Here is a 27,996-nt window from a genome sequence, read left to right as displayed (position 1 = left end):
TTTGGTTATTTTTCCTTTTTATTGTTTTTACACCTCATTCTTTCTCTTCTATTGAACTTTCCACTCTTTCCTGTTCCTGTCCCTCCAAAAAAACTGAAGCAGGATGAGAGCTTTAAAAAAAAAATCACCTGGGGAAGATGGAACAGAAGTCACCTTGCAGTAGGGACTTAACCTTGTCTTCTTGGCTTGGGGAACACCTCCTGACTCTGCATGTTTGGGATAGCGAGTCACATGGGAGCCTCCCTGCAAAGCCAAAGAGTCCCTCCATATGCAGAGAAGTGGGGGGAGGAGGAGTCAACAAGTGGCTGTGCCCCATTGCTGCCCTCTTAAGAGGGATTCCTCTGCTGCCCTCTGCAGGAAGGGTAACAAGGAGGGGATGATGGCCTGTCTCTCCCTAAAAGGGGGCATCTGGTTGTAGCTCCAAAAGCATTGTGTTAGCTGCGAAGCTGTAGGGCTGACGGCAGGCCAAAGAAGGTCATTTCTTCATCATAGGCCACCCGGTGGAGCGCGGGCTCCGAGGCACTGCGCTCAATCTTGGGCAAGGAGTGCTGCAGTGACTCAATTGATGCTAAAACCTGGAAGAAGCAAAGAAGGAATCATCAGACAGAAGCTGCCTCCTACACTGTAAAAAAAAAAAAATCCCCCACCTTCTCCAAACCAGTGTCTTGTTGGATTCTCCAATAACAGAAAATACACTGGTGCCTCGGGTTACGAAATTAATTCGTTCCGCCATTCCTTTCGTAACCCGAAAATTTCGTAACCCGAAAAGGCTTTCCGTTAGCACTGGAAAGCCTATAGCTGCACTTTGCAGCATTTGAATTTCGCGCCGAAATGAATTTCGTAACCCGAAAAATATTTCGTAACCCGAAACAGTTTTTGCCAATCCAACTTTTTCGTATCCCGGAAATTTCATAACCTGATCATTTCGTATCCCGAGGCACCAGTGTATGGGGATGGGAACAAAGGACATGAGAAAAGTTTATAAAATTATGAATTATATGCGGAATGATTTTTCTGGCCTTTTCAAAATACTAGACCTGCCAGTGCCATTAATCATCTGCAGATTGGGGAAGACAAAATAGAAGTGTTTCGCCTGCCATACAATGAAGTTTATGGAATGCATGGTCATATACATGGGAACATGAGAAGAGACCTGCTTTGTCTGACCAGAGGCCCCATTCTAGCCCAGCATCTTTTCATCCCACATCAGGGGTGGGCAAAATTCCTCCCATGGGCCATTTTGTAGCTCCTCAAGATAATATCTTGATTAGGACCCATTCATAGGTTGTTTTAGTCAAATCCTCTTTTAAAAGCCCTCAAAGTTGAACCATCACTCCACAAGATGCATTGCTGGTCTGCCTCATTTGGCTTTAAAAGTTAAGTCCAGCGACATCCATGGAGATAGAGGAGATCTATCAAGAGCTATGAATGGAGCTTCCATGTGTAGAAGCAGTAGACCTCCAAAAATTGACTGACAACATGGAGTGGTCAAAGAAAGGTGAAGGCTGTTTCCCTCAATGCCCTGCTTTTGAGTTTCTCAGAGGTCGCTGGGCAGTCCTTGTGAGAAGAAAGATACCAGTTGAACTTTAGCTTAATATAGCAACTTTTTTGTTCTTTTTATTATTTTCCCTCAAAATGCAACCCAAAATGCAACTCCATTATACCATTTTCCTTTTTATTCATCCATTCTTCTTTTCATTAGTAAAAGTACTGACTGCTTTTCTGCCCAGTAGGATCCCCCAAAGTAGCACAAATGAAAGATATTACAAACATTATTAAAAACAGAATTGAAACTTTAATAACTTTATAAAAAAAACCTTACCCCATATCATGCAAAATAATACACTTTTGGCAACCTGTAGAAGCCCAAGTCAGGGATGGAGCCAGCCTTACTTCCCTAGCAAAAGAATTCCCAAGGTGCCATGATAGAGAATGCCCTATCTCTTGTACTCACCAACCTCCCCACTTGGGTTAGATAGGAGTTGCAAGAGGGCCTCCACTGAAGATCTCAAATTCTGGACAAACTCCTATGGGAGGAGGTGGCCCTCAACTGTTTATACACTGCAGCATGTATATACCACATTTATACCTTAACCATAAATTAAAATTCATTACGAGAGCAGGCCTGATGTTCTTAGGAGACAATTAGGAGCTTGCCATGCATGTACAGACAGATGCCAATCCCCCCTCTCCACCTTTGCCATTGGACTCACCTGAGGGAAGAGGGGTCTCTCTTCACGCTTGAATTTTAAACAGTCACCCATCAGCCTGCGCATGGCTCTGGGACAATTGCTGGGCACTTTGCTAACGTCAGGGAACAGGTACCCCCTGCCCACCATGAATATAATCTGGAAGGAGGTGTGGAAGATGCATCATTACCACAAAGTTTTTTTTTTTAAATGGATTAATTTCTGGCTGACACAGCCCCTTCCCTTCTGCCTCTTCAAGCACGACAGCCTCAATTTAGTCATCCTGGCTTCCAGGGTTAGTTCAGGCTTGATCTGTTCTAGAACCAGAATATTATAGTATGTAATGGAGATATTTATTGTGTATCCTTATACAGTCAGCCCTCCAAATCCACGGATTCTGCGTGCATGGATTCAACCATCTACAGCTTGAAAAATTAAAAAAAAAAAAAAATTCTAAAAAGCAAGCCTTGACTTTATCTAATGGGACTTCACAGATTTTGGTATCCATGGGGGGTTCTGTAACCAAACTCCAGAGGATACCAAGGACCCACTGTACACATACATACATACATACATACATAAATACTCTGGAAGCTTGGGTCCCCTCTTGTCCCATCTTATCTTTCCTTCCTTCCTTACCTGGTCCCGGTTATTGATGTGGCTGTAGGGAAGGCTCCCAGAGAGCAGCTCATAGAGAACAACTCCATAGGAGTAGACATCTGACTGGAAGCTGTAAGGGTTAGGATCCTGCATTCGGATCACTTCTGGTGCCTAAGGAGGTCCAGAGGAAAGATGTTCAGGATTGGGTGGGGTGAAGGAACAGATTTGCCTTTTCCCCCCCCTCTCCTCTGGAAAGCCCTGCTTGTTTCTGCTGGCCTTCTTTCCACATCCACCAGCCTCCAACTGTCTGAGGCTTCCCTGAGAGTAACCTCACATGTCACTCACCATCCAGAGTATGGAACCACTGGGCTGTTCCACCTGCTGTGAACCACTCCAGCGGGTCTTCACTGTGGCCAGGCCAAAGTCACCGATCTTCACTGTCAGTCCTTCATGTAGGAAAATGTCTGAGGACGATAGGTGAAGGAGCATCAAGTAGGTCTTGGCCCAAGATGGTGACCTGCCACTTTGCTCTGCACCAGAGTAACTGCTATATCCCCAAACACCAGACAGAAAAACTGGTTTTTATTATTGGTGCTTTCACAATTTTTGGAATTGGTCTCTTGGTCTTGGAGGTCAAAGAGTGTAACCCTCTCCTTTCCACTGCAATATCCTGGTCCAACTTATCCAGTTGCACCGGTCAATGAAGGTCACGCAACTCAAGTTCCCACAGTAAAGGGCCTATGAAATCCCCACCTGACACTGAAGAGCTGGAAGGGAAGGATACTGTTGGATTTGAGATCCCGGTGGATTATGTTCTTAGCATGAAGGTAACTGAGGGAAACAGAGAAAGATGATCAGCACTGGGAGCTTCTGCCATCATTAGGATACATCTAAACATCCTGCAGAGTGAGAACTATTGAGTAAAGCAAGGGTGGGCATTGGGCAACCCAGGGACCATATGGGACCCCTGTACACTCCTTCTGCAGTACCTGAATCCTCCAGTCCCTAATCCATCAATCTTCTTTTTAATTACCCATTTTTGTCCAAAAATCATGCAGAAAGCCACCCAAACACATGAAAATACATCCAGCTCATCCACACAAGGACCTTAGAACTTCATACTAACTCCTGGTTTTCACTGAAGTTCCTCTTAAAATGGCAATAGGAAGTGATGCAATGTCACTTCTTGTCACCATTTTGAGAGGGACTGCAGAAGAAAACAGGCATTTCAGTGTGTGTTTGGCTTGTTAGAGGTCTATGGGCGGAAACTATCCCCTGCTTTCCATGCAGTTGCCATTCAGTAATGGCATCTCCTTTAAATTACACTTTGTTCATCTACTTTTTAGTTACCTTTATACCCTGTCTTAAAGTGGCAGACAAGGTTCTACTCCTCTTTCCCCACTTTATCCTTATAATCCCCACTTTGTGATGTAAGTTAGGGGTGAGTGTGATATCATTTCATAGCACAAGTGGGGACCTGAACCCAGATATCTCCAGTCCATTTGTACTTGAACCATTCGCACCCCACTACTTCTCAAATTCTTTCCCCTTATTAAGTTGCCCAGGAATGGTGTGTGGCTCAGAATTCATTGAGTAGCCATTCCTGCTGTGGCATAATCTGTTCTCTCTCATGCCACACACACACACACACACACACACACACACACACACACGCTTTCTTGGCTTTGGGACAGAGCTATATATAAAAAATATAGCACTGTAACTGTCTTGCATCCTATGGAATGCTGGAATTTTAGTTTGGTAAGACATTATGCAGTGTTTCCCAAACTTTGGTCATCCAGATGTTTTGGACTTCACTTCCCAGAGGTCCTGACTGTTAGCCAAACTGGTTAGGCTTCTGGGAGATGAAGTCCAAAACACCTGGAGGTCCAAAGTTTGGGAACCACTGCACTAGAGCTCTCCAGCTGAGAACTCTAAATATTTCTCTCTAAACTGAAAATTCTGGGATTACACCGGATGCATTATCATTGTGTGGTGTGAAAGAGCCCAATACATGGTCCTGGGAGTCATGAAATTCCAAAAGTCCAATCCCATACCACTACCTGCTGCTACAGGGCTCCTAAGTGTGCCATATTATCTCACTTTAAGCCCCTTTAAGCTGTGGAAAGCCTCACTGGACTTCCATCTATCTACTTCTTTGGCATCCTCTGCTCAAGGTATTAGACACATCTCCTGCTGCTGGAACTGGTTTTTGCCACTTGTGTTGCTGTGTGTCTTCACAGCATTTCTCACTTACAGTGATCCTAAGACAAACCTATTACAGTGTTTTCTGGGGCTAGGAGAGTTGCTTGTTTAGATGGTTGATTGCCCTTGTCTTCCTCTGAGGCTGAGAGAGTGTGATTTGCCCGAAGTCAACCAGGGATGTGAACCATGGTCTCCAGAGTTGTAGTGGCTCCCATCTTGTCAGTACTGGGGAAAAAATTCAGAGCCCCCCAACCTCTGTTCCTTGGGAACATGAGCAACAAGGTGCTATTGTTCTCATGTCCTACTCAAGGGCATTCCAGAAGCAACTAGTTGACCAGGGTGTGAACAAAATATTGGACCAGATAAGCCTTTGGTCTAACCTAGAAGTACTCTGTCAATCTGTTCTGGACTAAGTCTTCCTGCTTGCTAAGTAATTCTAGTAACAGAGGTACCACATGTCTGTAGCAGAGGGATCATACCTCTGGTAACAGTGGTACCACATCTCTATGTCTCAGCCCCTGAAGAACACAAAAGACATGTCCCACTTGTAGGCTTCTCATTAGGGTAACTGCACAGCCACTGTGGGGGTAGAAAGCTGGACTACATAGTCAAACCCTTTTACCTGACCACCATATCTCTTAGGTTCTTGTGCAGTGATTTGAATGTTGGACTAGGACACTGGGAGACCAGGGTTTGAATCCCTACTCAGCCACAGAAACCCCCTATATGATCTTGGGCAAGTCACACTCAGGCTCAGGGGAAGGCAATGGCAAGCATCTTCTGAACAAATCATCCAAGAAAACCCTGTAATAGGTTCACCTTAGGGTCTCGATAAATAAAAAATGGTTTGAAGACACACAACAAACTGTAGGTTGTTATGGACCTGGATGCACCAGATCTCTAGCCAACCCCCCTTCCATTGAGGACTCCTCCCCTAGTACACTCACTCCATGCCCTGTGCTGTCTGCCGGGCCACATCGATTCGCTGCACCATCTCCAGGGGTGTCTCCTGCACATGGAGGTGCTGGTAGAGGCTACTACCGTCACACCACTGGGTTATGATGGCAAAGCTGGGGTGGGTCATAAACCCCATGAAGAGCAAAATGTTCACATGTCGCGTCTTCCTGTAAGAGGGGGTAGGGATAGAGGAGATGAAGGGAAGCATCCAGCATCAAGGGCTCTTTTTACCCCAGCCAGACATCACCCCCCAAAGATGGCCACCTGCCTCTCCCCTTCAGACACCAGAGCTCCCTGGCTTTACCTTAGCACTTGCATCTCATTCTTGAAGGCCTGCACCTGTTCACTGGTAGGGTTAGTGACCTTGAGGATCTTTATTGCCACATCCCCATGCCAGCGGCCCTTAAAAACAGTACCAAAGGATCCAGTGCCAATCCGCTTCTGCATGGTCACCTCTTTGGAAGACACTTCCCAGTAATAACTTGAGTCTCGGTAGCCCAAGAATTTTGGCTGAAAGTACAGGTAAAGCAAAGGATGAGGAGGAACCACAGAGAAAAGGAAAATGTGTGGGGTCTTGGGACCATCCATTCTCACATGAAGCACTGCTCTTTCAAGAGTCACCACAGTATTCCCTGCCACCTGCCACAGCCCAGCCACATGGTCTTCCTCCCGAACTTTTGCTCAGCCACGATATCTCCCATTTTGAAGAGGCCTTGAACAGGGCTGTCATTTTTTAGTTTTGGCCACCATCTTGAAATGGCCTTGATTAAACTCTCTCTCTCTCTCCCTGCTCAGTACTCACAGGTTTCTTCTTGTCTTCTGAAGGGGCCTTGCGCTCTCTTGGGGACTCGCCAGGGGATTTAGGGTGTGGGGAGCGTCGGCCTGGAGAAACAGCAGGCATGCTGGAAACTGGGGTAGCTGGTGGCGTGCGAGGAGGCAGCTCAGGCCCACCTAAGGCTGGAGGAAAAAGGAAGATGGCTTTATCTTACTGGTTCCCCCCACAAAACCCTAGTTTGAAACATACTTCCTTATTAAGTGGCGGTGGTTTTAATAATGTCTAACAAAATGGTGTGGAAAGTGCAGACAGAGAGAGATTGCTCCCTTGCTCATTGTGATGGAATGTAATGTGATTCAGCAAAATGAACTGGCACTAGCTTCAAAACCAACAAAAAATGCCACCTTCAAGTAATACACGACTAACTCATGGAACTCTCTGCCACAAGGTAGTACCATCTTAAGCACAGTACAAACTACATATATTATCAGGAGACATAGAGATGCTACCAATGTGACATATCTCAAATAATGTGTTACTGAGAACAGTGGGATGTGACATCACTGGGTTGGATCCAGATTGTATCAGGCTTACAACAGACTCACTGAAATCAATGTGACTGAAGTGAGTCTACCTCAGTGATTTCAGGGAACTTATTCTAAGTATGATTTAAGCCTCAGTCCAACTGGCTATGCTGGCATCATGCTGTGACCCCTTGTTCTGCTTCACTGGCTACTGCTTGCCTTGAGTAGGAAAGCACCAACATACTGATCTTATGTCACACATTCTTTTCAGTCCCATATTTGCAAAGAACCAACTGGACTAAACTGATAGACAAGGTTGGGAGATCTTCCTTTAATTTACAGCAGTGGTTGTCAACTTTGTTCCTCCAGATGTATTGGCCTTCAGCTCCCATAATTCCTGACTGTTGGTCAAGTTGGCTAAGGCTTCTGGGATCTGAAATCGAAAAACAAATGGAGGACCAAAGGCTGGGAACCACTGACGTAGTATGGGCCTAAAAGGGCTTATAAAAAGGACAATTCCCCTTTGACTTGGGTCTCTCCAATGTATTTTGGTTTGCAGCTCCCATCATCCAGAAACAATAGCTTTACTGGCCCAGGCTGATTGGACCTGTAGGCCAAGAGACCAATGATATCTGGAGAAGGACCTCAGTTGGAGATGCTCTGGTGCTCTGTAATACTCACTGAATGGAACCTGTTAGCTGAGAAGCAATTTATCCTTGAATACTAAGCAATAGTATAAGAGCAATCCCATGCATGCCCTGCCAGTATGCTTCTCAGAGCCATCTGGCAATCCCTGCTTCAGACAGAAGGGAAAATCTTCAGAAAAAGGTAAATCTGTGGCCCTCCAGATATTGCCAAATGTGAGCATCCTCTGCCAATCTGGCCAGAGGAAAGGGATTATGAGAGGAGACATTTAGCAGCATCTGAAGGACCTTATGTTGCCTAGTCATGGTTTACTCCAAAGAAGCAATTCACATGTTGCAAAGCACACAGCAGGCCAAGTCAAGATGGCTAATATTTTCATATGACAGAGAAATCATGCCAGAAAGCTCTGCTCACTGACTGCTGTCTATATGGATTAGTGGTTTCAACAGCTTTAGGATTAGGGGTGGGTATTCCACGGGGTAACTGTGATAAAGAACAGGGGTGGCACTGTCACACTTTCAGGATCCAGGCACATGCCACCAGTCCATCTCTACTCCACGGCTGGGCAGATTGCAGCCTTCCATATGTTTTTGGACTACAAATCCCATCAGACCTAGCCAGTATAGCCAACAGTAAGGGATGATGGGAGCTGCCTTGTCAAAACATCTGGGGGGCCACGGCCATTTACTCCCTCTCCCCTTGATATAGCCTGACATTTATCTACTCCAGCAATTCCCAAAGTGATTGGCACTACCCCCTTGGGGGCAGTAGAAAGATCCAGGGGAGCAGTAAGGGGAAATGGGGCAGCAGGGGGATGGTGAGGGAAAAGGGGTAGCAGAGGAGTAGTGAGGAACAAAGGGGCAGCAGGGGGCCCTTCAGTGAAACTTGTATTAGTGCGAAAGGTAGTAGAAGAAACAATGTTTGTGGGGGGAGGGAGGCTGTTATCCGGGGCTGACTCTTTTGCTTCTCTTGCCTCCCTTGGATTGAGAGTCCTTCTTCACTGGGAAGAAGCTTCTTCCTTTGCATCAGGTGACCTTGGGCGCAGCAAGTGAGCAGCTGATTGAGCAAAAACCAAAAAGCCTCTTACCCCTGCCAGCCTTTGCCACAGTTGCTCCCAGACTGACCAGGTGCAAGGGGAGAAGAAGTGGCCAATCAAGCAGCGAGAAACCTCTCGCCCCCGTCAGCCTTTGCTGCAAGGCTGGCACAGGTGACAGGCTTCTCAGTAACTACTCCATTTGGATCCAGTCATCTTGGGAGCAGCAACCAAGCAGCCAGTCAGAAGGTCTTCCTTTTGGTTTGAGGCCAGTGTGGGCAAGAGGCTTCTCACTAACTACTCCATTTGTCACCTTGGGAGCAGTACCAAGCAGCCAGCCAGAAGGTCTTCCTTCTGCTGTAAGGCTGGCGTAGGTGAGTTTGGTCTGCTGACACTGCTGTATTTGCCCGAGAGCCAGAGAAGGTGATGGTGACAAGCTGGGCATGGCTGAGGCACTGATGGCTGCGTGACAAACAATACATCTAATATTAAGAAAAAGGTGTTGAGAGGGCACTAGGGTTGTCACCCAAGAGGAAAGGAGAAGGAGCCCAAAAAAGTTTGGGAACCACTGGCCTACTCCAATGGATGGTAACCTGTGACCTTTCAATTGTTATTGGAGTCCAACTTGCATCAGCCCCAGCCAGCATGACAGACAAGAGCAATGGCAGTGAGTATCCACAAAAACATGCAAGGGGCTGCAGATTCTTGACTCAAGAATGCAGCAATTCAGCATTTCACAAAGAGCCTTTGCCCTCACTGAGTGACTGGCCCTGTCAACCAGAGAGACAGGGCCTTCTCTGCCAAGTCTACATCCCTTGGCATTACTGCCAACACATACTCCATCCAGACTCCATTTTGGCATGACACTCACTCACCCTCTGCATTGTGGCTCCTGCTTATAATCTGGAAGAGAAGAAAACAAGCATCTGAGTGGCACTGTGAGGGAACACACAGGCACAAGACACAGGAAGGGGGGTAAGGAAGCATTGGATTACACCCAGGCATTCTCTAGTGGGCAAAACTTCCCAGCTTCTACCCCCCTCCTTTGACACCTTTGGGAGTGAGGGAAGGAATAAGGCACTTCTGGGCGGACCTCAGGGCACCCCACAGCTGGAGTGGTGTCCTCACCTCAAGGATGCTGCTGTCCACAGGGCTGGTGGTGCTGACCATGTGAACATTAGGGGTGGAAGTTGAGCGGTGTCGCTGCAGGCGCTGCCCATCACCACAGAGATTGGGGAAGCTGAAGGCATCTTTGCTGAGGGAAGATTGCTTGTGTGAGCTGAAAGGAAGGAGGATAAGATGGCTCCCTTTAAATCTAAGCTGAATAGACCATACTAATCCCCCAGCGGTTCCCCAGTTCCACTTCTCTAAGCTACGTCTGGTCTAGCAACACAATTTTGTTGTTGTATGCCTTCAAGTCATTTCTGACTCATGGCAACACCAAGGTGAAACCTATCATGGTATCTTCTTGGGCTAAGCAATGCAACAACAGTCACAATTGTTGTTATTCCACTCACTGAGTGGCGCTACACACTTCTACTTTGAAAAGCATTAAAAGTACATTTAAAAAAAAAAGAGGGAGGCACTGTGGCTTTTCCTTCAGTTTATGAAACATGAATCTTGGTAACAACTTTGTTTATCATTATTACAGTTATTCTCCTCCTAAGGTATGGTATGCATACCATATCCTAGAAAATTACTCTTAAAAATAAAAATAAACCTAAGCTTTTTTCTTGACCCAATCAAACAGTTGAGAGCTACACCTTTGCAATAAAGTACTGTATCTACATTTTCCTACCATATTGCAGAAGTGTGATAACATCATGGTTGAAACATCTCATATACCATAAAGTTTTAGAGAAAATCTTACAATTTTGTTTGCAATTCTCTGTGTCTGCTTAGGAGGCATAAATTCTGGGCAGACTCAAGATATTTTACTGCTTGAAGTGAAGGCCAAGATGGACCTCCTCTCCACATTCCATGTGCAGAAACCACCTGAACTGGCAGCTGAAACTCATTTCATTACTGGCAAAGAGATAACATCCTCTATTGTACCAAAAGCTACAGGCTGGTTTCAGCAACCTAGGTAGACTATGTAGTATATACAACTCTGTCCTTCAACTGAGTTCAAGAGTGAGGCTCCCCAGCATCTGCTACAGGAGCCAAGACCTCGGTCCACCTAACATTAGGGCTCAGACATGTCTTCTTTGTGATGGGTGAATCTAACCTGTTCTCGTTGTTAACTGTCTTCAAGTAGACTTCAAACTACAGCAACCTTATGAATTAAAGACTTCCAAGTCTATTCTCAGCTGCAATGCCTGGCTCTTGCAGATTCATGCCAATGGCTTCACTGATTAAATCTATATGTCTGGAGTGCAGTCCTCTTTTCCTACTGTCTTCAACTTTACCAAGCATTGGCCTGTTACAGACAGGCCAAAATAAAGCTGCTTCGAGTCACTTTGGAGGAATGGTATTTCAATGACGCATGTGTCCCAAAAGTCCAAAAGCCGCACCAAAGCTGCACTCCAGTCCTTAGAGCTGGAGTGTGCCTTTGGTGTGGCTTTTGGACTCTTAGGACGCATGCATCATTGAAATAGCATACCTCCAAAGTGACTCGAAGCAGCTTTATTTTGGCCTGTCTGTAACAGGCCATTATCATCTTTTCTAGTGACTCCTTTCTTCTCATGATATGGTCAAAATATGGCAACCTCACTTTAGTCATATTTGCTTCTAGGTAGAATTTGGGCTGATTTGTTCTATGATCCATTTATTGGTCTTTTTAAAGCACCCCACAGTATTCACAGAACTCTTCTCCAGATTGTTGTTGTTGCTATGTACCTTCAAGTCATTTTTGACTTATGACTATTCTAAGGTGAATCTATCATGGGGTTTTCTTGGTAAGATTAGTTCAGAGGAGGTTGCCAATGCCTTTTCCTGAGGCTAAGAGTGTGTGACTTGCCCAAGGTCACCCTGTGGGTTTCATGGCCAAGCTGGGAATCAAACCCTGCTCTCCAGAGTCATAGTTCAATGCTCAAGCCAATATGCCATCACATCTCAAATGAATTGATTTTCTTCCTTTTGGTTTTCTGCACTATTCAGCTTCCACAACCATACGGACAAATGGGAAATATAATGGCATGTACAATCCTAACCTTAATATTCTGTGATATACCTTTATACACCATCATGTCCTCTTGGAGCTCCATTAGTTATTTCTAGTTCTGTAAAGTCCAGTTGTGAGCCCATCACTTACCTGACAGGTTGAGGGGTCATAGGTTCATGGATAGGCTGGACTAGGGCAGCCGAGGCATTATCTGGCCACAGTGAAGGATACTGCCATAGTTCATGGCTATACACACTAGAGGGAAGAAAAATGATACTTAACACAAAGGGAAACAAGGACTGAACCAATTTCTGGAACTCTTCCCTTGATGGAAGAACAAAAAGCGGAGCACCTAGGGAGACACTCACGGCTTATGTGTCGTAGCTAGGTCCACACAGACTGTAGGCACTCTGCTGCTGCAGTGTTCATGGAACTTGTAGCCACATGTCTGGCAGCGGAAGCCATGAAACAGGAACTTAAGGCAAAAATCACAAAAAACCATGCGGAAGTAGGTCTTCCGGACCTGCCCAAAAGAAATGAGATTTCAGGTCAGACAGGGAGAAGCAGCACCTGAGTGCTGTGTTAGTGATGGGCTGGGATCTTTCTGTCTTTTGGTAAGTCGCATGGGAAGCTGAGCAAAACAAACAAACAAACAAAGGGTCCTTCCACACAACACAGTTATAGCTCTTTCATTCTACTTAAGTTGCCATGACTGCTTCCTGTAGAATCCTGGAAGTTTGGGGAAGGGTTATTTGGAATTCTCATTCACAGTGCTCTAGTGCTTTACCAAACTATAAATTCCTGGGAACTTGCCATGGCAGTTAAACTAGAATCATAGTGCTGTAGTTGTATAACGGAAAACAGTCTTGAAGGAGCCTTCCCCAGCATGACACCTTCTAGATGGTGCTGGACTACAATTCCCAATATTCTCACTCTCTACAGCTATTGGCAACAGTTCAGTTACCCCCAAGCCCTCATGACAGATCAGCTTTCCTTAGATTCAGAATTCAACAAGAAGATGCCCTCTGTTAATTGTCGCTTTTTAGAATTTGGGGTTCATCTTTCCATGTTTCTTTCATTTTTTTCATCTCTTTTATATAACTCATAAATAACTATTTTCCTAAATAACCCAGCTCTGTATAAACACATAACCTGTAGTAGCCTTTCTTAATGGAGAGCCTTCCTGACATATTTATGTAATATACCCTACATGAGTCCTGGTGGACAAGACCAATAGCCAAGGATGATAGGAGTTATAGTCTAACATATCCAGAGAGCATAAGGATGGAGGTGTACAGAAACAAATTAGTAAGATTAACAGGTATGGTCTCCATCATGTGGTTTTTGGTGCAGGAGTTGTTGTTCAACTTGTGGCTATCCTAAGAAAAAACTAACATGTGTTTTTCTGGACCAGATTTGTTCAGTCAGAGGGAGTTTGTCATTGCCTTCCTCTGAAGCTGTGAAAGTATGACTTGCCCCAGGTCACACAGTGAGTTTCCATGACTCAGTGGGGATTTGCACTCTAATCTACCAGAGTCTTAGTATAACATTCACACCATTACACCAGGCTGACTAAAACCAGCTTTATAGTTGATTTTGTTGCATACACAGACATCCTTATTGAACCAGCATATTTCTGTAGGCCAAGGAAGGGTAACTTGAAACCATTCAGAGGCAATTTTTCACCCTAGAAATTATCACAAACCACACCAGGTCCAGAAATGCAAAAACCAGAAAACAAAAGGCCAGAGGTCCACATCCAGTTTCATTTTTTTTTCCATCTCAGGAGGGGGTCTACATAACTGTATGTCGCCAATGGGCCACATTTGACCCATCCCTGTCATGGGCTATTTTGGAAGAGGAGGGAAGAAGCAAATGTGCTTACACAGCAGAGGTGTGGAATCTCCTGATGTTTGATTCCAACTTCCAGCTTTCCCATCAGCATGGTCAATGGTCAAGGTAGATGGGAATGGTAATCCAATTGGCTTTTGTAGGGCCAATGGTTTTTCACTGCCATTTCATGTTATTTCTTGGGGGCTATAGATATCATGCAAGTGGAGGATGTCAAGTGACTCACAAAATTGTGCATCGTAAGCGGTACATTTTCCAGGACTTCCACAGAGAGCTCAGCTCCTTCCAGATTCACCAGGTCTGTTTCCCAATCCGTGATGGTCTTCCGCCTGCACACAGGATCGATGTGAAGAAAGCTACTTCAGCTGTGAGACCCAAAGCTCATTAACCACTGGAGACCCACACTTCTTTGCTCTAACGACAACAATAACACCATGGCTGATATTCAGTCTCAAAGCAATGCATACAGGAGGAAGAGAAGCCCTTCCACAAGTCCAGATTTCCCTATACACTGATGAGTTTCAAGTTGATCATCAGTGTTAGGTTACAGACCCTGGGATTGCAGGAAACAATTCCAACCCCATGCCACAAAATACTTTAACATGTCCCAATTGCTGCAGCAAGTAAACTCTCCATCAGGTGATGGCAACGTAAGTTCTGCATTTTAGTCTTGTTCTGGGGGTATTTTCTCTCTTCATTTTGCATTTGTCAAGATCCCTCAAACTCCTTCCCCATCATACTTGAGATGGGGAAGTCCCTGGTACTTGGCTGAAATGAGATGGGATGTTCACAAATATTCCAACAGCTCAAGGAACAAGATCCTCAAAATATTTACAGCCAGGCTCTGTGAGAAAAGGAAAGGCTGTTAAATTGACTGGGATTGAAATTTCATGTGTGCTCTAGGCCACAGCTTTGTGGAATGAGCTCGAAACTGAGAAGATGACCTCCATGAGGATGGAAAAACATGGAGGTGGACAGACTTCAAGCCTGCAAGAGATACTCTGGGTTTTTCTATTTTTACTTAGAAGCACAAGATCTGCCAAATGGAGCCAGATATGGTTATCGCTAATGCAAAATTTAGAGTAAGACAAGGATGTAGAGCTGCTCCTTAGTATTTGCTTCTCACCTGATGATAAACAGCCAGCTCACCTGATGGTCCCCAGCACCCCTCCCTGCCCTTCTCCCTGACAACACTCACCCATCGCCCGCTTTCCTGTAGACAACGCAGCAGTCCTGGTTGAGGCCACGCACCTTCAGGGCCTTGTCCAAGGAACTGTAGACAGTCGTACCTGGCCGGACAGTCACCTGAGAGGAAGCAGATTTGTGTGGGCAAGGCAGCAGCCAAACTGCCCTTCCAGGGTGCACCTACACTGCAGAAATAATGCAGTTTGAAACCACTTTAAGTGATGTAGCTCCACTCTATGGAAGCCTGGGATCTGTAGTTTGACAAGGTCTTTAGGTTCCATTGAGTGCTGGTGCCACACAAAACTACAAATGCCAGCATTCTGTAAGACGGAGCCATGGCAGTTGGCTGTGTCAAACTGCATAATTTCTACAGTTTAGATGCACCCCCAGTTCCTGTTCTTGTAACAGCTTCTACTTGGCTTTAATATCTGCTCTTTTCTACCAAACACATCATCTCTATTAGTCTGTTCATGCTGGGAAAGAGCCACTACTGGGAAATGGATAAAACTACAGTATTTAGCTCTGGGTTCAATTCCATCCATTCACTTCCTGTTAGGATCTATCTGGGCTCAAAGTGGGATCATTTGGCTCTCCATAGAACTGCCCTATCTGGTGAACTGTAAGTAGTGTAAGACCTTTTGCCCAGCAGTGAGAGAAGGCTTTGGACTAGTCCTCCCTAGTCAGCCTGACCACTGTACCTTCATGGACAAGAAGTGCAACGATATTTGGGCTGGAACTTTGCCTGAGCTACAAGCATGTCCTGACTGACTCCTGCACGAGACCCTTGGGACAACTCCCTTCTCCCTCGGAATGACTCACTCACCACTGTTCTTTGTTGATTGGGGAGATCCACTTTGATGGTCCCCCCTCGTGTGTCGGCCATGGGCCTCCTGACCAGCTTTTTCCTCCGAGTGGCTAGCATTGTTGTCAGGCTATTCCCAAATGGCAGAAAGCTTTCATTCCTGTCCCCAGTTGAAGGGCCAGAGTTGGGAGAGGAGGCAGTGAAGCCATTCGTGACAGAACCAGAGGGATTCTGATTGCGCTTCATCCAAGTGCCTGCAAGGAAAGACAGGCAAAGCAACTCATCAGACAGACAGGATTACAGCTACCACAGAAATTGCTGCATCTGTTCCCACATAGTTTTTATTTTTCATACTAAGATAGAATCTGAACTCTAACAAAAAGATTTAAAAATTGGTACCTTGGGCACTTTAGTCTTTTCTACACTGCACAACTGTAGCACTATCATACCACTTTATTGACTGCATCCTATGGAATGCTAGGATGTATAGTTGAGTGAGGGTCCTTTAGCATCCTCAGTCAGGGAACTCGACTGGTATTTCTGACCAAATTACAAATCCCAGGATTCCACAGGATGCAACCATAGCAATCACAGTGGAGTCAGAATGCTATAACTGTATAGTGTAAAAGTGCCTTAGATTTTACCTGAAAACTAAAAGGAAATTTCTAGCTCCTCACAATTTGCAAGGAAAGCCTGGCATAATCTCCTAGAAAAACACCTCACTAATAGCAGGTGATTATCTCTAATACCTTGTTGAGTAATTTATTTTAAAACAATATAGTCTGTCTGTGCAAGTGTATTCATCTCAGCACTCTCCAAACACGTTGTCCTACAGATCCCATTATCCTTGATCGCTGGTTATGTAACTGCATTTGATGGTGTCTATAGGCCAAAATATCCGGAGAATACTGTATCTGGCAGGGCTGGCAAAGAGTCCATTTAACAGTAATGAGGAAGACAGAGGGAGACATCGGCTGGTTTATACCTTGCTGTCTGAAGGACCGTCTAATTAAAAAGACTGTATATACAGCGCTGTGTAAATTTACTGCGCTATATAAATAAAGCTTAATAATAATAATGAGGAGGAGGAGGAGGAGGAGGTGAAATAAACTGACAGAGGATATTTTCTTATTGCATTCTCAGCTAATGAGAAGCACATGGGGGCACATACAAAGGATGTAACCAAGGCATGCACCACTGAAGGCATATCCAACAGGTGCGGTTGGCACACAAGCTTTAAATGTGTAAAAGCACTCCTGGTTACTGCAGAGACCTGGGCCTCCAGGTTCAAAGCTGAGTCCAGAGTACCCTTAAATTGCAAACCTGCATCTTCAGGGGGAATATAACACCATCTACACAGGCTGGATCCCTGTTCCTTGCTCTGCCTTCCGACTGACCAGGAGTCTGGATTAAGTTTCAATTTGTTTGCCTTCATCGAGTTCATTACTGATGGCAGACACTGGTTTAGGACCAGGACAGACTCCTTGGATGGGAGTGGGAAGGAGTAATAGAGTTGGGTGTCATCTGCATATTGATGGAATCACATCCCAAAACTCTGGACAACCTTTCTGAGTGGTTTCATGTATATGTTAAATAGCACAGGGGACAACACAGAACCCTGAGGAACCCTACAGGCCAATTGCCAGGTTGAGCAGGAGTCTCCCAGGTCCACTTTCTGGGTTTGCCTGTCCAGGAAGGAACAGAACTACTGTAAAACAGTTTCTCCAAGTATCTCCAAGTCCCATCCCAGAGAGGTGGCCCAGAAGGATACCATGGTCAGTGGTATCAAAAGCCAATGAGAAGTCCAGCAGAACTAACAGGGACACACTCCCCCTGTCCAGTTTCCTGCGTAGGTCATTCACCAAGGCAACCAAGGCTGTCTCCATTCCATAGCTAGGCCTAAAACCAGATTGAAATGGATCCAGATAAATCTATTTCATTCAGAAACCCCTGCAGCTGGGAAGCCACCACACATTCCAATACCTTGCCCAAAAAATGGTAGCCTGGATACTGGCCAATAATTATTCATTATAGCTATTATTTTCAATGAGAAGGTGACTTTCCACCCAAGCATGCCACTGGAACATAAAAGAGCATGTCACAGATTGACAGTACATTAATTATGTGTATGGAATGATGGATTCTCATTCCCAGAGGCTTGGAGCAGGCAGGATGCCAGAGATCTCTGGAGCTTCTCACTGCCAACCATGCATCCACCCATCACATACCACTAGTGAAGTGAGGAGAAAATGGGGAAAAATGCCACAAAGTTGGCCAATGATAGCCATCAGCATTGCTGCTCCCCTCTCCCTAACAGCTTCTGAGTGGCTTGAAAATATTTTTGAAAAGTATAAATTCCAAAAAGCAAACCTTGCTTTTGCCATTTTCTATGAGGGATACTATTTTATTATGCCATTGTATATAATGGGACTCAAGTATCACAGATTTTGGGATCCGTGAGGGCATCTTGGAACCAAACTGCAGTGGATCCCAAGGACCCACTGTATAGGGCCTCATCTTGGAAGCTAAGCAGGCTATATTTCAGAGGAAGGAACTGGCAAAACTGCCTCTTTAGTATTCCTTGCCTAAGAAACCCCTATGAAATTCATGGGATTACCATAAATTGACAGATGAATTTAAGGCACATACACACAACACTTGTGTCCCTATTGGGGCCAAATTAGGATGTAGTGGCCTGACTTACTATGCCACTGTATATACTGGGACTCAAGCATCCACAGATTAGAGCCCATTAGAGGGTTTTCTCAGAAAGATTTATCAGAGGAGGTTTGACATTGCCTTCCTCTGAGGCAAAGTGTGACTTGCCCAAGGGCATCTAGTGGATTTCCATGGCTGTGCATCAACTCTTGGCCTCTCTGAATCCTAATCCTAAACAACTACATTGTACTGGTTCTTGGGACTGCTGGTACTGGTGGTAGAATAGAATCTGGAGTTCGCAGGGGTCTCTAAAGAAAATCCAGTATCACCATTATTTTCTGCTGAGTTGACAGTAGCCAGGAACTCCTCTGCAAGCACCCCATTGTTAGCCTCTCTTAGACTTCCTAGCTTTGGGTTGTACAGTCATCCCTCCATATTTGCGGCTTTGATATTTGCGGATTTGATTATTCAGGGATTTCATTAATATGTTCTCTCTAGGACTGTCGAGGTCCTCCTGTGCAACTCTGTGGTCAACTTTAACTAACTTGACCACAGAGTTGCACTGGAGGACCTAGAGATTCCTAGAGAGGTGTCCTCTCAGGTAAAAACAGTGTTTTTGTTATTTGCGGTTTTTCCATATTCACGGGGGTCTTGTTCCCCTAACCCTAGCGAATATGGAGGGACAACTGTATTTTGATTCTAAAGCACTAGCAGCCATCTTTAACAAGGGGAAAAATGTGTGGGTAATGGGTTGTTGTCAAACTGTTCCCTAATAGATCCCAGAGACTAGAGTGGGAGGCACATTCTCCAGAAGCTGTTCTATTGAAAGAAACAAATTAGCACCGCCATCGTTCAGGCGCCCATTAATCATGGGTATCGATAGCATCCTACTGTTACCTTGTCAGCACTAAAATAGAAACACTGAGATAGGTTTGCTACTGGGAATGGTAATTGTGAAAAATGCCATGAATTGAGGGATGTGGCTGCTATGATTAAGCTAAGATGGACTCCCTTAACACTAAAATGTAGGAATGGGGGCAGCTGCCGACACACTGCGACCCTTCTCTAATTTTGTTGGAAGGCTGAAAGTCACATCCCGCCTTTCTATATAAAGAACAGCCACGGAAGCTCACATTCAAGATCAGGACAAAAAATCAGTCAGTCTGATGGTAGAAAAAAAACAAAGTTGACTATTGATAAAGCTCGCCTTCTGCTCATCCAGAGTGGCATCTCATGTTTAGCACTAAAATAGGGCTGATATTGAAAGGAGGGAAACTATTATACTGGGAACCAGGTAAATGAACTACATTAGGGCTATGAAGTCAAGATGACTCTGACTCCAGCTACAAAACAAAAACTTGCAATATTAAATGTCTAGTTTGTTGTCTAAATACCCTATAGGCACCAAATCCTGCCTGATAGTAGAAGTTAAGCAGGGTCAGCTCTGATTAGGACTTGGATGGGAGGCCACCAATGAATGCCAGGTGCTGTCGAGTATCAATTCAAAGGAAGGAACTTGCTATTCATTGCCTAAGAAAACCCTAGAAAATTCATGGGTTTACCTTAGCTTGACAAGTGACTTGAAGGCACACAGTTTGTTGCATATTTACTTTCATAGGCATTTAGGAAAGTCTTCTTGTTCAGAAATTTTAATCAAACAAGTATATTCGATTTTCTAACAACCTAAGTAACTTGTTGATTCATGTGATGTGATAAAATGTGTTATGCTACCATTTTGTTACAAGAAACATGATATTACTAATTATTACACATTTGCATTTATAAAGGAGCTTAAGTCGGACAACAGAAAAACAGAGGCACTGAAGGTTTGGTGTACTGACTACATAGCCCTGCTCTACACTGGTTTGGGTTGCCTGTAGGAGCAAGTGTGTAGGTTGGAGATGCTTCTGGATCCATTTCTGTCAATGGCAGTCCAGGTGAATGACATGGCTTGGACTGCTGCAGTTTATGCACTGGTGACTTTGGAAATCAGTCTAATTGGAAAGTCACCAGCGTATAAACTGCTGTGATCTGATTATTAATTTAGACTGGAAATGTGTTCAACAGGAGTCTGAATTCAGAGTATGGGCAATGATGTTCAAAATCCAAATGGCTTGGAATCTTGATAGTCTGCCTGCCTGAGGACTGAGGTCTGCCAGAGGCCACTGTTGTTAGGTGCCTTTGCATCAACTTCAACTCATGGCATAATGATCCAAACTAATGTGACTGTGTCTCTGAATGTTTATAGACTGCTCAAAATATTCCTGTTTTAAATTTAAATTTTTCTAAATCGATTGTATCTGTGTATACCATTCTGAGATTCTCTTGTATAGTGCAGGATAGAAATATTTTAATAGACAAACTTTTTATCGATAGTAACATGCAAGAATTGGGAACTTGGGCAGCAAATATCAAGTAGGAAAAGGTCTCATCGACAAATAATTCTTGGTCTTGATATTATTGTTCAGGTCTGGATAATCTGTGCCTTATGTATGTTGCTGGGTAATAGCACTCATTATGGTGGCTAGGGATGATGGGAATTGCCATTCAGCAACATATGTTGCATTTCCACACCTTCTTAATGAATAGGTAATGCAGCATCTACAAGCCCATCCAGCCTACTTTTCTTTCTCCCAACTAAGCAACTGCAACTTGTCCTTACAAACGTCAGGCTGTCCTTCTTTTCCCATGCAGAACTACACATATATGTTGGAGAACATCTTCAAAAATGATAATATATTCGGATAAGCTCTGCAGTTGGGAAGAGAATGGACCTAAATTCTTACCTGCATTGCATGAACAAGGGACACCTCTAGTGTTCAACCCAACTTTCAGAAAATACCCACCTTTGGTGGCTCCCTATTTTCTTTACGCATGTTCATATAGTGAGCCCGCACCACTGTAAACATTGAAGCCACGGTACAATGTTATGAATGGTGCACACATTATTTTCAATGGGGAGCGAGCATACACGATTTTCCCCTTACATGGGGGGGTGGTCCATGTAAGGGAAGGGAAGACGGTACTGTATAAAGGGGAAACCAAATGTTTGAAAATTTCATGGCTTTTGACTATGTTTTCTTTTGCTCTGGCCATACATGCTAACTTTATTATACTGCTTACTTTATTATTTATTTATTTATTACTTTATTCAACTGATATTGAGATCATACTGAAAATTTAACTTTCATCATCATTAGGAATTTTGTATTTTATTTGTTTTTTATGGACTGTCACTGTGAACTGGCAGCTAACAACTCAGGAGTGATTTACTTGTGGCTCTCCGCATGTAGATGGAGTTCACCATTAGCCATAGTGGCTAGGTCTCAAGGGAGTTGCCATCTAACAAGGCCTTGGAGGGTCACAGCTTGCCCACTACTGAAAGAAAGAGACATGTATTTCTTTCATATCCTGACTTTCTCCTGTCACAGGACCTAAGGTGGCTTGCAACCAAGTTAAAATAAGATAGAGCTAGAATTTTGATGATTTTTTAAAAAAAAGTCTTAAAGGTTGCAGTCACCCCTACTTCACAGCTTATTCAGGTGGCAAAATTTGCAGTTTGGGAAGATGAATAGGAGAGACAGTCTCTCATGTGCCAATGTTGCAGAGCACATCCCCCATGGTTGGCCGAACAGTGCTGACTGAGATATATAACAAACTGTACTCCATCCATTCAATGTGCAAGAGCTGACTGAATTGGCATTTGAATCTTTCTTTAAAACTGGTGATATGGGAGCAGCTTCCATCAGACCAAAGGACAGCAGAGTAGCTGGGGTTGGCATGGGAGTCTATGTGGCCACATAACTCTCTTGTCCTCCTCTTCCCTAACCACAGAATCAGCCCAGACTTTCCACTGCGTTGCAATGCAGGCTGTTGGGGTGTTCTTGGCAAGATTTGTTCAGAGGAGGTTTGCCTTTGCCTTCCCCTGAGACTGAGAGAGTGTAACTTGTTCAAGGTCACCCAATGGGTTTTATGGCTGGGCTGGGAATCGAACCCTGGTCTCCAGAGTCATAGTCCAACACTCAGAACCCAACAGTAGCTGTGATTTATTAGGTGGGAAGGAAGCTGCCCTCCAGAAGATATTGGGCTCCAACACTCAACATTCCTTGTCATTGAAACTGCTTCCTAAGGCTGCTAGGACATTCAGTCTAATGACCTGAAGAGACTTGCCCCCATCCCTGCCTTAGGCTAAGGGATGTGCTCCATGCAGGTGATTTCTTGGCCAGTCGAAATGCCAGAGAGTAGATGACAATGGACATGAAACAACTATGATCAAAGGTTGCAGTATGCAGCAGTGAACTTGGCAAAAAGGTCATACTTTCTTGCTAAGCAATGTTATTCTGGGAAGTGAGGAGCCTATTGGGATAAGTCTTAGAGACACCAGCAGCAAAACCCTCAGCTATCTGCGACTTTTCACATTGCACAATTATAGCACTATAATTCCACTTTAGCTACTATAGCTACATCTTATGGAATCCTGGGATCTGCAGTTTGGGGAGACCACAGACATGTGACAGGCTCTAAAGGATGATGCTAGGAGGCACTGTGTTATGGTAACACCACATCTATCAAAAGATCTGGTTTTATGATGATGATGAATTTTAAATGAGGATTGTGTTAATATGTATGTCTCGTTTGTTCTTTTAAACTGATGTGTTTTTAATTGTTATTGTGTATTTGTTGGTCTGTTGTTCCTTGCCTCAATTATTAAGGAGAGGCAGGTAAGAGACGATGATGCTGATGACGAGACAGTAGTATTAGAGGATGTCCATTTAGTTCCACAGTTGCCAAGCTATGGGGCATTTCAGAGTTCTTTTCTAACTCATTCTATTTTAATCTCTGCTGTCCTGTATCCATACGAAGCTGATGGATGAGGTCATTAGTTTTGAGTGCCACCAAAATGCTGATGACATTCAGCATTACTTTTCCCTTGTTGTCAGAATCAGCTGGTCTGGGGCCAAGATGGTGTAATGGGCTGGATGAGAGCCAGTAAACTGAAGATCAATCCCAGTAAATTAGAGGGTCTATGGATTGGCAGTTCTTAATTGTGCATAGTGGGGTAAGGAACTTTTCCTGGACTGTTTTGCACCCTTACCCCAAAGGAAGATGGGGCAGAGCTTGGAATTATTCCCAAATCCACCTGTCTCCAGAAGCTCAGGTGGACTCTGTGGCTCAAGTCAGGATCTGACACATAACAGGCATAGTATAACATTCTATCTGGTCACATCCATGCCCTCTCTCGCACTTGTGCAGCTGTGAGATGCCAGGGGTGTGTGTCCCTGTGCTGTTGCTTACCAATGGGGACAGGGAGGCAATTAAGATGATGGAGCAGAAGCTGGTCTCAGATTTGAGGGAGAGGAATATGAGGATGTATTCAAATCATAGTGTATTTTCCTTCCCCAGGAAGCCCAAAGCAGCTGTATTTTCATTGTCTGATCTGTCTCTTCCCTCCATCCCTTGCTCACACTGACACCTGCTAGAGGCGTGCGAAGGACTAAAGAATAGACCTCAGCACCCTGTCCAGAAAGAGAACTATGTGCGCTGTGAGCCACCTTTGTATCATTAATGAACAAGTGCAGTACAGTGGCTTGAGCATTGGACTATGACTCTAGAGCTCATGGTTCAAGTCCATGCTTGGCCATAGAAACCCACTGAATGACCCTAGTGAATCACACACACTCAGCCCCAGAAAACACTGTAATAGCTGGAAATTACTTGAAAGCACACTACATCAACTATCATGAACAGAGTACTGAAAGCCAGCACCAGCTGATCCATTAACTATGTCCTTTTCTAAAGTTCATGTACTAGTACTGCTCAACTAGACTAATGCAACAGGCTGCCCTTGATGATCATTTGGAAACTGTATGAAGTACAAGATGCAGCAGATTGTTGACTGGGACATCTCATTGATACCATATACTGCATATAAAGTACTCATGTATAACTAGAAATTTTAGTCATAAGATTGACCCCCAATTCTTTGGCCAATGTAAGTACCATACAAAAAAGAAACCATTCTCTGATGAAAGACAAGAGTGTATAGTCGTCCCTCCATATTCGCAGGGGTTAGGGGTGAAGGACCCCCATAAATATGGAAAAATTGCAAATAACCCCTCCCTCCACACAATGGCCTGTGTCAGTCCCCTCCGGACTCTTGCCATGCCTAGATCACCCGATCTAGGCATGGCAGCGGGGAGAAAGACCCCTGTGGGTCTCCTCTGGACCTCTGCCATGTTTGGATCATTCTTGGTCTTTCTCCCCCCTGCCATGCCCGAATCACCCAATCCAAGCATGACAAGGGTCCGGAGGGGACCCGCAGAGGTCTTTCTCCACCCTGGCTATGCCTGGATCAGGTGATTCAAGTATGGCAGAGTAGGTAGAAGGAGATGCTGGAGCTCTTTCCTGACACCTCTGATGCCTCGATCAACTCTTCTAGGCATTTGAGGGGTCAGGAGAGACCTCGTGAATAATCAGATTTGTGAATTCCAAGTTCGCGAATTAGGAGGGACGACTGTAACCTTCTGGAAACAATGATCCCCCCCCCAACTCTCTCCATCCATTCAGTGAGAGCACAAACAATTTTGCATCCTTTGTTATGTGCCCCTAAGTTTTACTGGTGACTTATCCATGGGGTCATAGTAAAATCCCTAATTTTGGCACCAAAACCTGTCCTTGAAGTTTATCAGACAAGGGAAATTGGAAGTATAATCCAATGGCAATCCGAATGCAATCCTGATAGACTGCCACACGCAACTTCGGGCAATGGCAAGCTATTTTTGAGCAATGGGAAGTCAGTTTGAACACAATTCGAATTCACGTAAATTTGCTGAACTAGCGAATTCACATGAATGCGTTCTGGCCCCACTTTCTTTTCATTCAAAATTAAGAGAAATTCCTTCCGTGTGATAAACTCCCTTGATTTATACATGAGGTCCACTTATAGCTGAGTATATGCAGTAAATGCTGATCTTAAAGGAGTTTCACCAGCTGCTAATGCACTTCTAGGTTGAATTCAAGGTGCTAGCAATGCCTTAAGCAGCTTGAGACCTTGATAGTTGAAAGAACTCTTCTCCCTCTACATGCTTTGGCTGAAATCTACTGGTTTGGGAACCACTGGGACACCTGGTTGCCCTGGCCCTTGACCTGGCTGATGTTGGGAGAGAGAGAAAGGAATCCAAATAGGCAAGAAGTCCATACCTCTCAACTTAAACCAGAGCTAGGTGCAAAATCTGGGCCAGTCTGACCACATTCCCAGGTCAAGGGGACATTTTTGGAAGCGGCTCTAACCCAGTGGTGTCACTAGGGTTGTGCAGACCACACTAGATGACACCCTAAGGGGGGCTGACACTAATGCTTTTCAAACATCTGCCTTTTAGCAGAAACAGGCATTTGCCCGTGTGCCATTAATAACACTGAAGAGATAGTGTGAGTGTGGTGAAGGTCGGTGGGAGGAGAAAGGCCAGGCCCCAGGTTTTGTTTTAATTAATTTTTAAAAATTGTTTTTTAATTAATTTTCTTTAGCAATAGCAAGTAATTTCTATACTGCTTATCAGTAGACTTAAACACTCCCTACGATGCGTAAAGCTAACTGCCCCCAATAGGCCGGGCACTCATTGTAGGGACCTAAGGAACGATGCCAGGCTGAGTTAACATGGAGCTCCTGGCTGGTATTGAATTCACAACCTTGTGGCCTGTGAGTGAGTGGCTCCAATACAGGCATTTAACCACTACACCACCAACGTTCTTAACATCATCTGTTACCAAATTTTCACTTCAGCCACATGAAACTATTTCTGCGTCAATACATTTCGTGAATACAGTATATTTTATTACACTGTTTATCGACATCAATGATATTAATAGGAAGTAAGTGGGGATATTTGTATAACAGTACTATTTACTATTGAAATAACAAGGTTTTTTTATATTTATGAAATAAAAATTCAAAATCTCAATACATTTAGGCTGCGGATATGCCATTGTAATTTAAAGGTATCGTTTTAATTTGGCTAGTTGTTTCATGTCATAGCTATGGTACTGTTACAGTCAATGTGATATATGGGAATTATGATTTATGAGAAAATGCACCCAGTGCATCTGAGGAAGTAGGCTGAAGCCTATGAAAGCTCATGCTGCCAACACCCCCCCCCCCCCCCGTTAGTCTCAAAAGCCCTGCAAGATCTCACTATTGCATGCAGTGTGATATGTGGGAATTACTATTTATGAATAACATTAATATAAAAGACCATTACTACTGATTCTGTATAGTGTGAGATGGGAAGAGATCAAGGGTTGGGGGGCTGACTCCATGAGTTACCACACCAACCCTAGTGAGGCCCACTGCTCCAACACAGACCTGCACAACTTGGTAGGGGTCAAAATTAAAATAGGCTACACTTCTTTGGGCTGCAAACAAGTTTTAACTAAATATTAATTTATGAATTATTATTAATCATTATTATTTATAATATTAATATTAATAATTAATGCTAAGATTAATCAATAACAATGATAATTAATATTATCAATATCAAACATTAATATTTTATTAATTTTAATCAACAATAATAATTACTATGGTTAATATTAATTATTATTTATAATAATTGTTGATATTAATCAATAATAATCTATATAATTGATATTAATTATTATTAAAATTAGTATAATTAATATTGATTATTATTAATATGTTAAGATTAATATTAAACATTATTAATTGTAATACTTATAATACATATTACTTATTATTACTATTAATAATAAATATTATTACTATTCATTATTAACAATTATTAATATTATTAATATCAATTATTCCATCCTCCTCTGCCCGACTCTTTTTCCTCCACATGGCCCTCTCCTCAGAAGGAGGCCAAGCACATCCTTGTGGGCCTCCCTAAATACTTTGGTGGGCCACATGTGGCCCCTGTGGCCATATCTTGTGCAGAACTGCTCTAACCACTAGGCAATGCTTCCCCCTGACACAAGTGGGGTTAACTATACATCCCTGCTGCCTAATTGCAGCTGAACCCAGGAGCTGACACTCCCCCTTTGGGGGGACCAAAGGGCCCCTGGGGAGACGCGGGACCCACCCCAGCCCCAAAGAAGCTCCTCCTCCCCAGCGATCTCCCACACCCAAAAAAGGGCTGTGGGTGGGTGGGTTCCCCTGCAGGAACCGCGTGGGAAAGCGAGTGGCAAAGGAGAGCCAGGGGGAATGGAATCTTCACTCCTCCAGCGTTCGGTCCCCTATGGGAGATACCAAGAAAGCACAGGGGGGGGGATCTCATCCTTCAACTTGGCCCCTATGGAGGTGGTTTTGGTAGCGGCGGCGAAGGGACTGCGGGAAAGGGAGGAGTCCATCGGAATGCGAGGAAAAACCAAGGAAGGGGGAACTTCCTACCTCTCGCCGCCACTCAGCCACCATCTTGTATCAGCGTTCCAAAGGGGCGGGGCGCCCAACGCT

At 44.3% G+C, this 27,996-nt stretch overlaps 1 protein-coding gene across 3 annotated transcripts; it reads right to left on the bottom strand.

The window, feature by feature from the left end:
* On the bottom strand, positions 1 to 27,996 carry ARAF (A-Raf proto-oncogene, serine/threonine kinase). 3 transcript variants are annotated; one of them, XM_042453348.1, is made up of 16 exons: positions 27,934 to 27,996; positions 15,891 to 16,123; positions 15,081 to 15,187; positions 14,109 to 14,211; positions 12,400 to 12,554; positions 12,182 to 12,286; positions 10,057 to 10,207; positions 9,804 to 9,831; positions 6,754 to 6,908; positions 6,256 to 6,461; positions 5,942 to 6,118; positions 3,543 to 3,620; positions 3,135 to 3,336; positions 2,829 to 2,960; positions 2,214 to 2,348; positions 1 to 575 (listed from the first exon to the last, which is right to left on the bottom strand). In XM_042453348.1, exons 2-16 carry the CDS (start codon positions 16,113 to 16,115, stop codon positions 435 to 437), a joined length of 2,100 nt encoding a protein of 699 aa, XP_042309282.1. In that variant the 5' UTR covers positions 16,116 to 16,123; positions 27,934 to 27,996; the 3' UTR covers positions 1 to 434. The 3 variants fall into 3 exon arrangements, with proteins under 3 accessions (XP_042309282.1, XP_042309284.1, XP_042309283.1); XM_042453350.1 differs by having other exon boundaries at positions 3,135 to 3,253; positions 3,574 to 3,620; XM_042453349.1 differs by having other exon boundaries at positions 10,057 to 10,183.

Source organism: Sceloporus undulatus, chromosome 2 (genome assembly GCF_019175285.1).
Source record: "Sceloporus undulatus isolate JIND9_A2432 ecotype Alabama chromosome 2, SceUnd_v1.1, whole genome shotgun sequence".
Classification (NCBI taxonomy): domain Eukaryota; kingdom Metazoa; phylum Chordata; class Lepidosauria; order Squamata; family Phrynosomatidae; genus Sceloporus; species Sceloporus undulatus.
Note: the sequence above shows the minus strand (reverse complement) of the source record. Positions and strands in the feature narration are given on the sequence as shown.

Bases quoted from the DNA above. Each gene is read 5' to 3' on its own strand.
- ARAF (XM_042453348.1), bottom strand. From the start codon at position 16,115: ATGAAGCGCAATCAGAATCCCTCTGGTTCTGTCACGAATGGCTTCACT. The intron at 6,462-6,753 runs GTGAGTACTGAG...CTGTACTTTCAG, and splicing joins CAGAAGACAAGAAGAAACCT to CCAAAATTCTTGGGCTACCG. The intron at 2,961-3,134 runs GTGAGTGACATG...GGACCTCCTTAG, and splicing joins GTGGTTCCATACTCTGGATG to GCACCAGAAGTGATCCGAAT.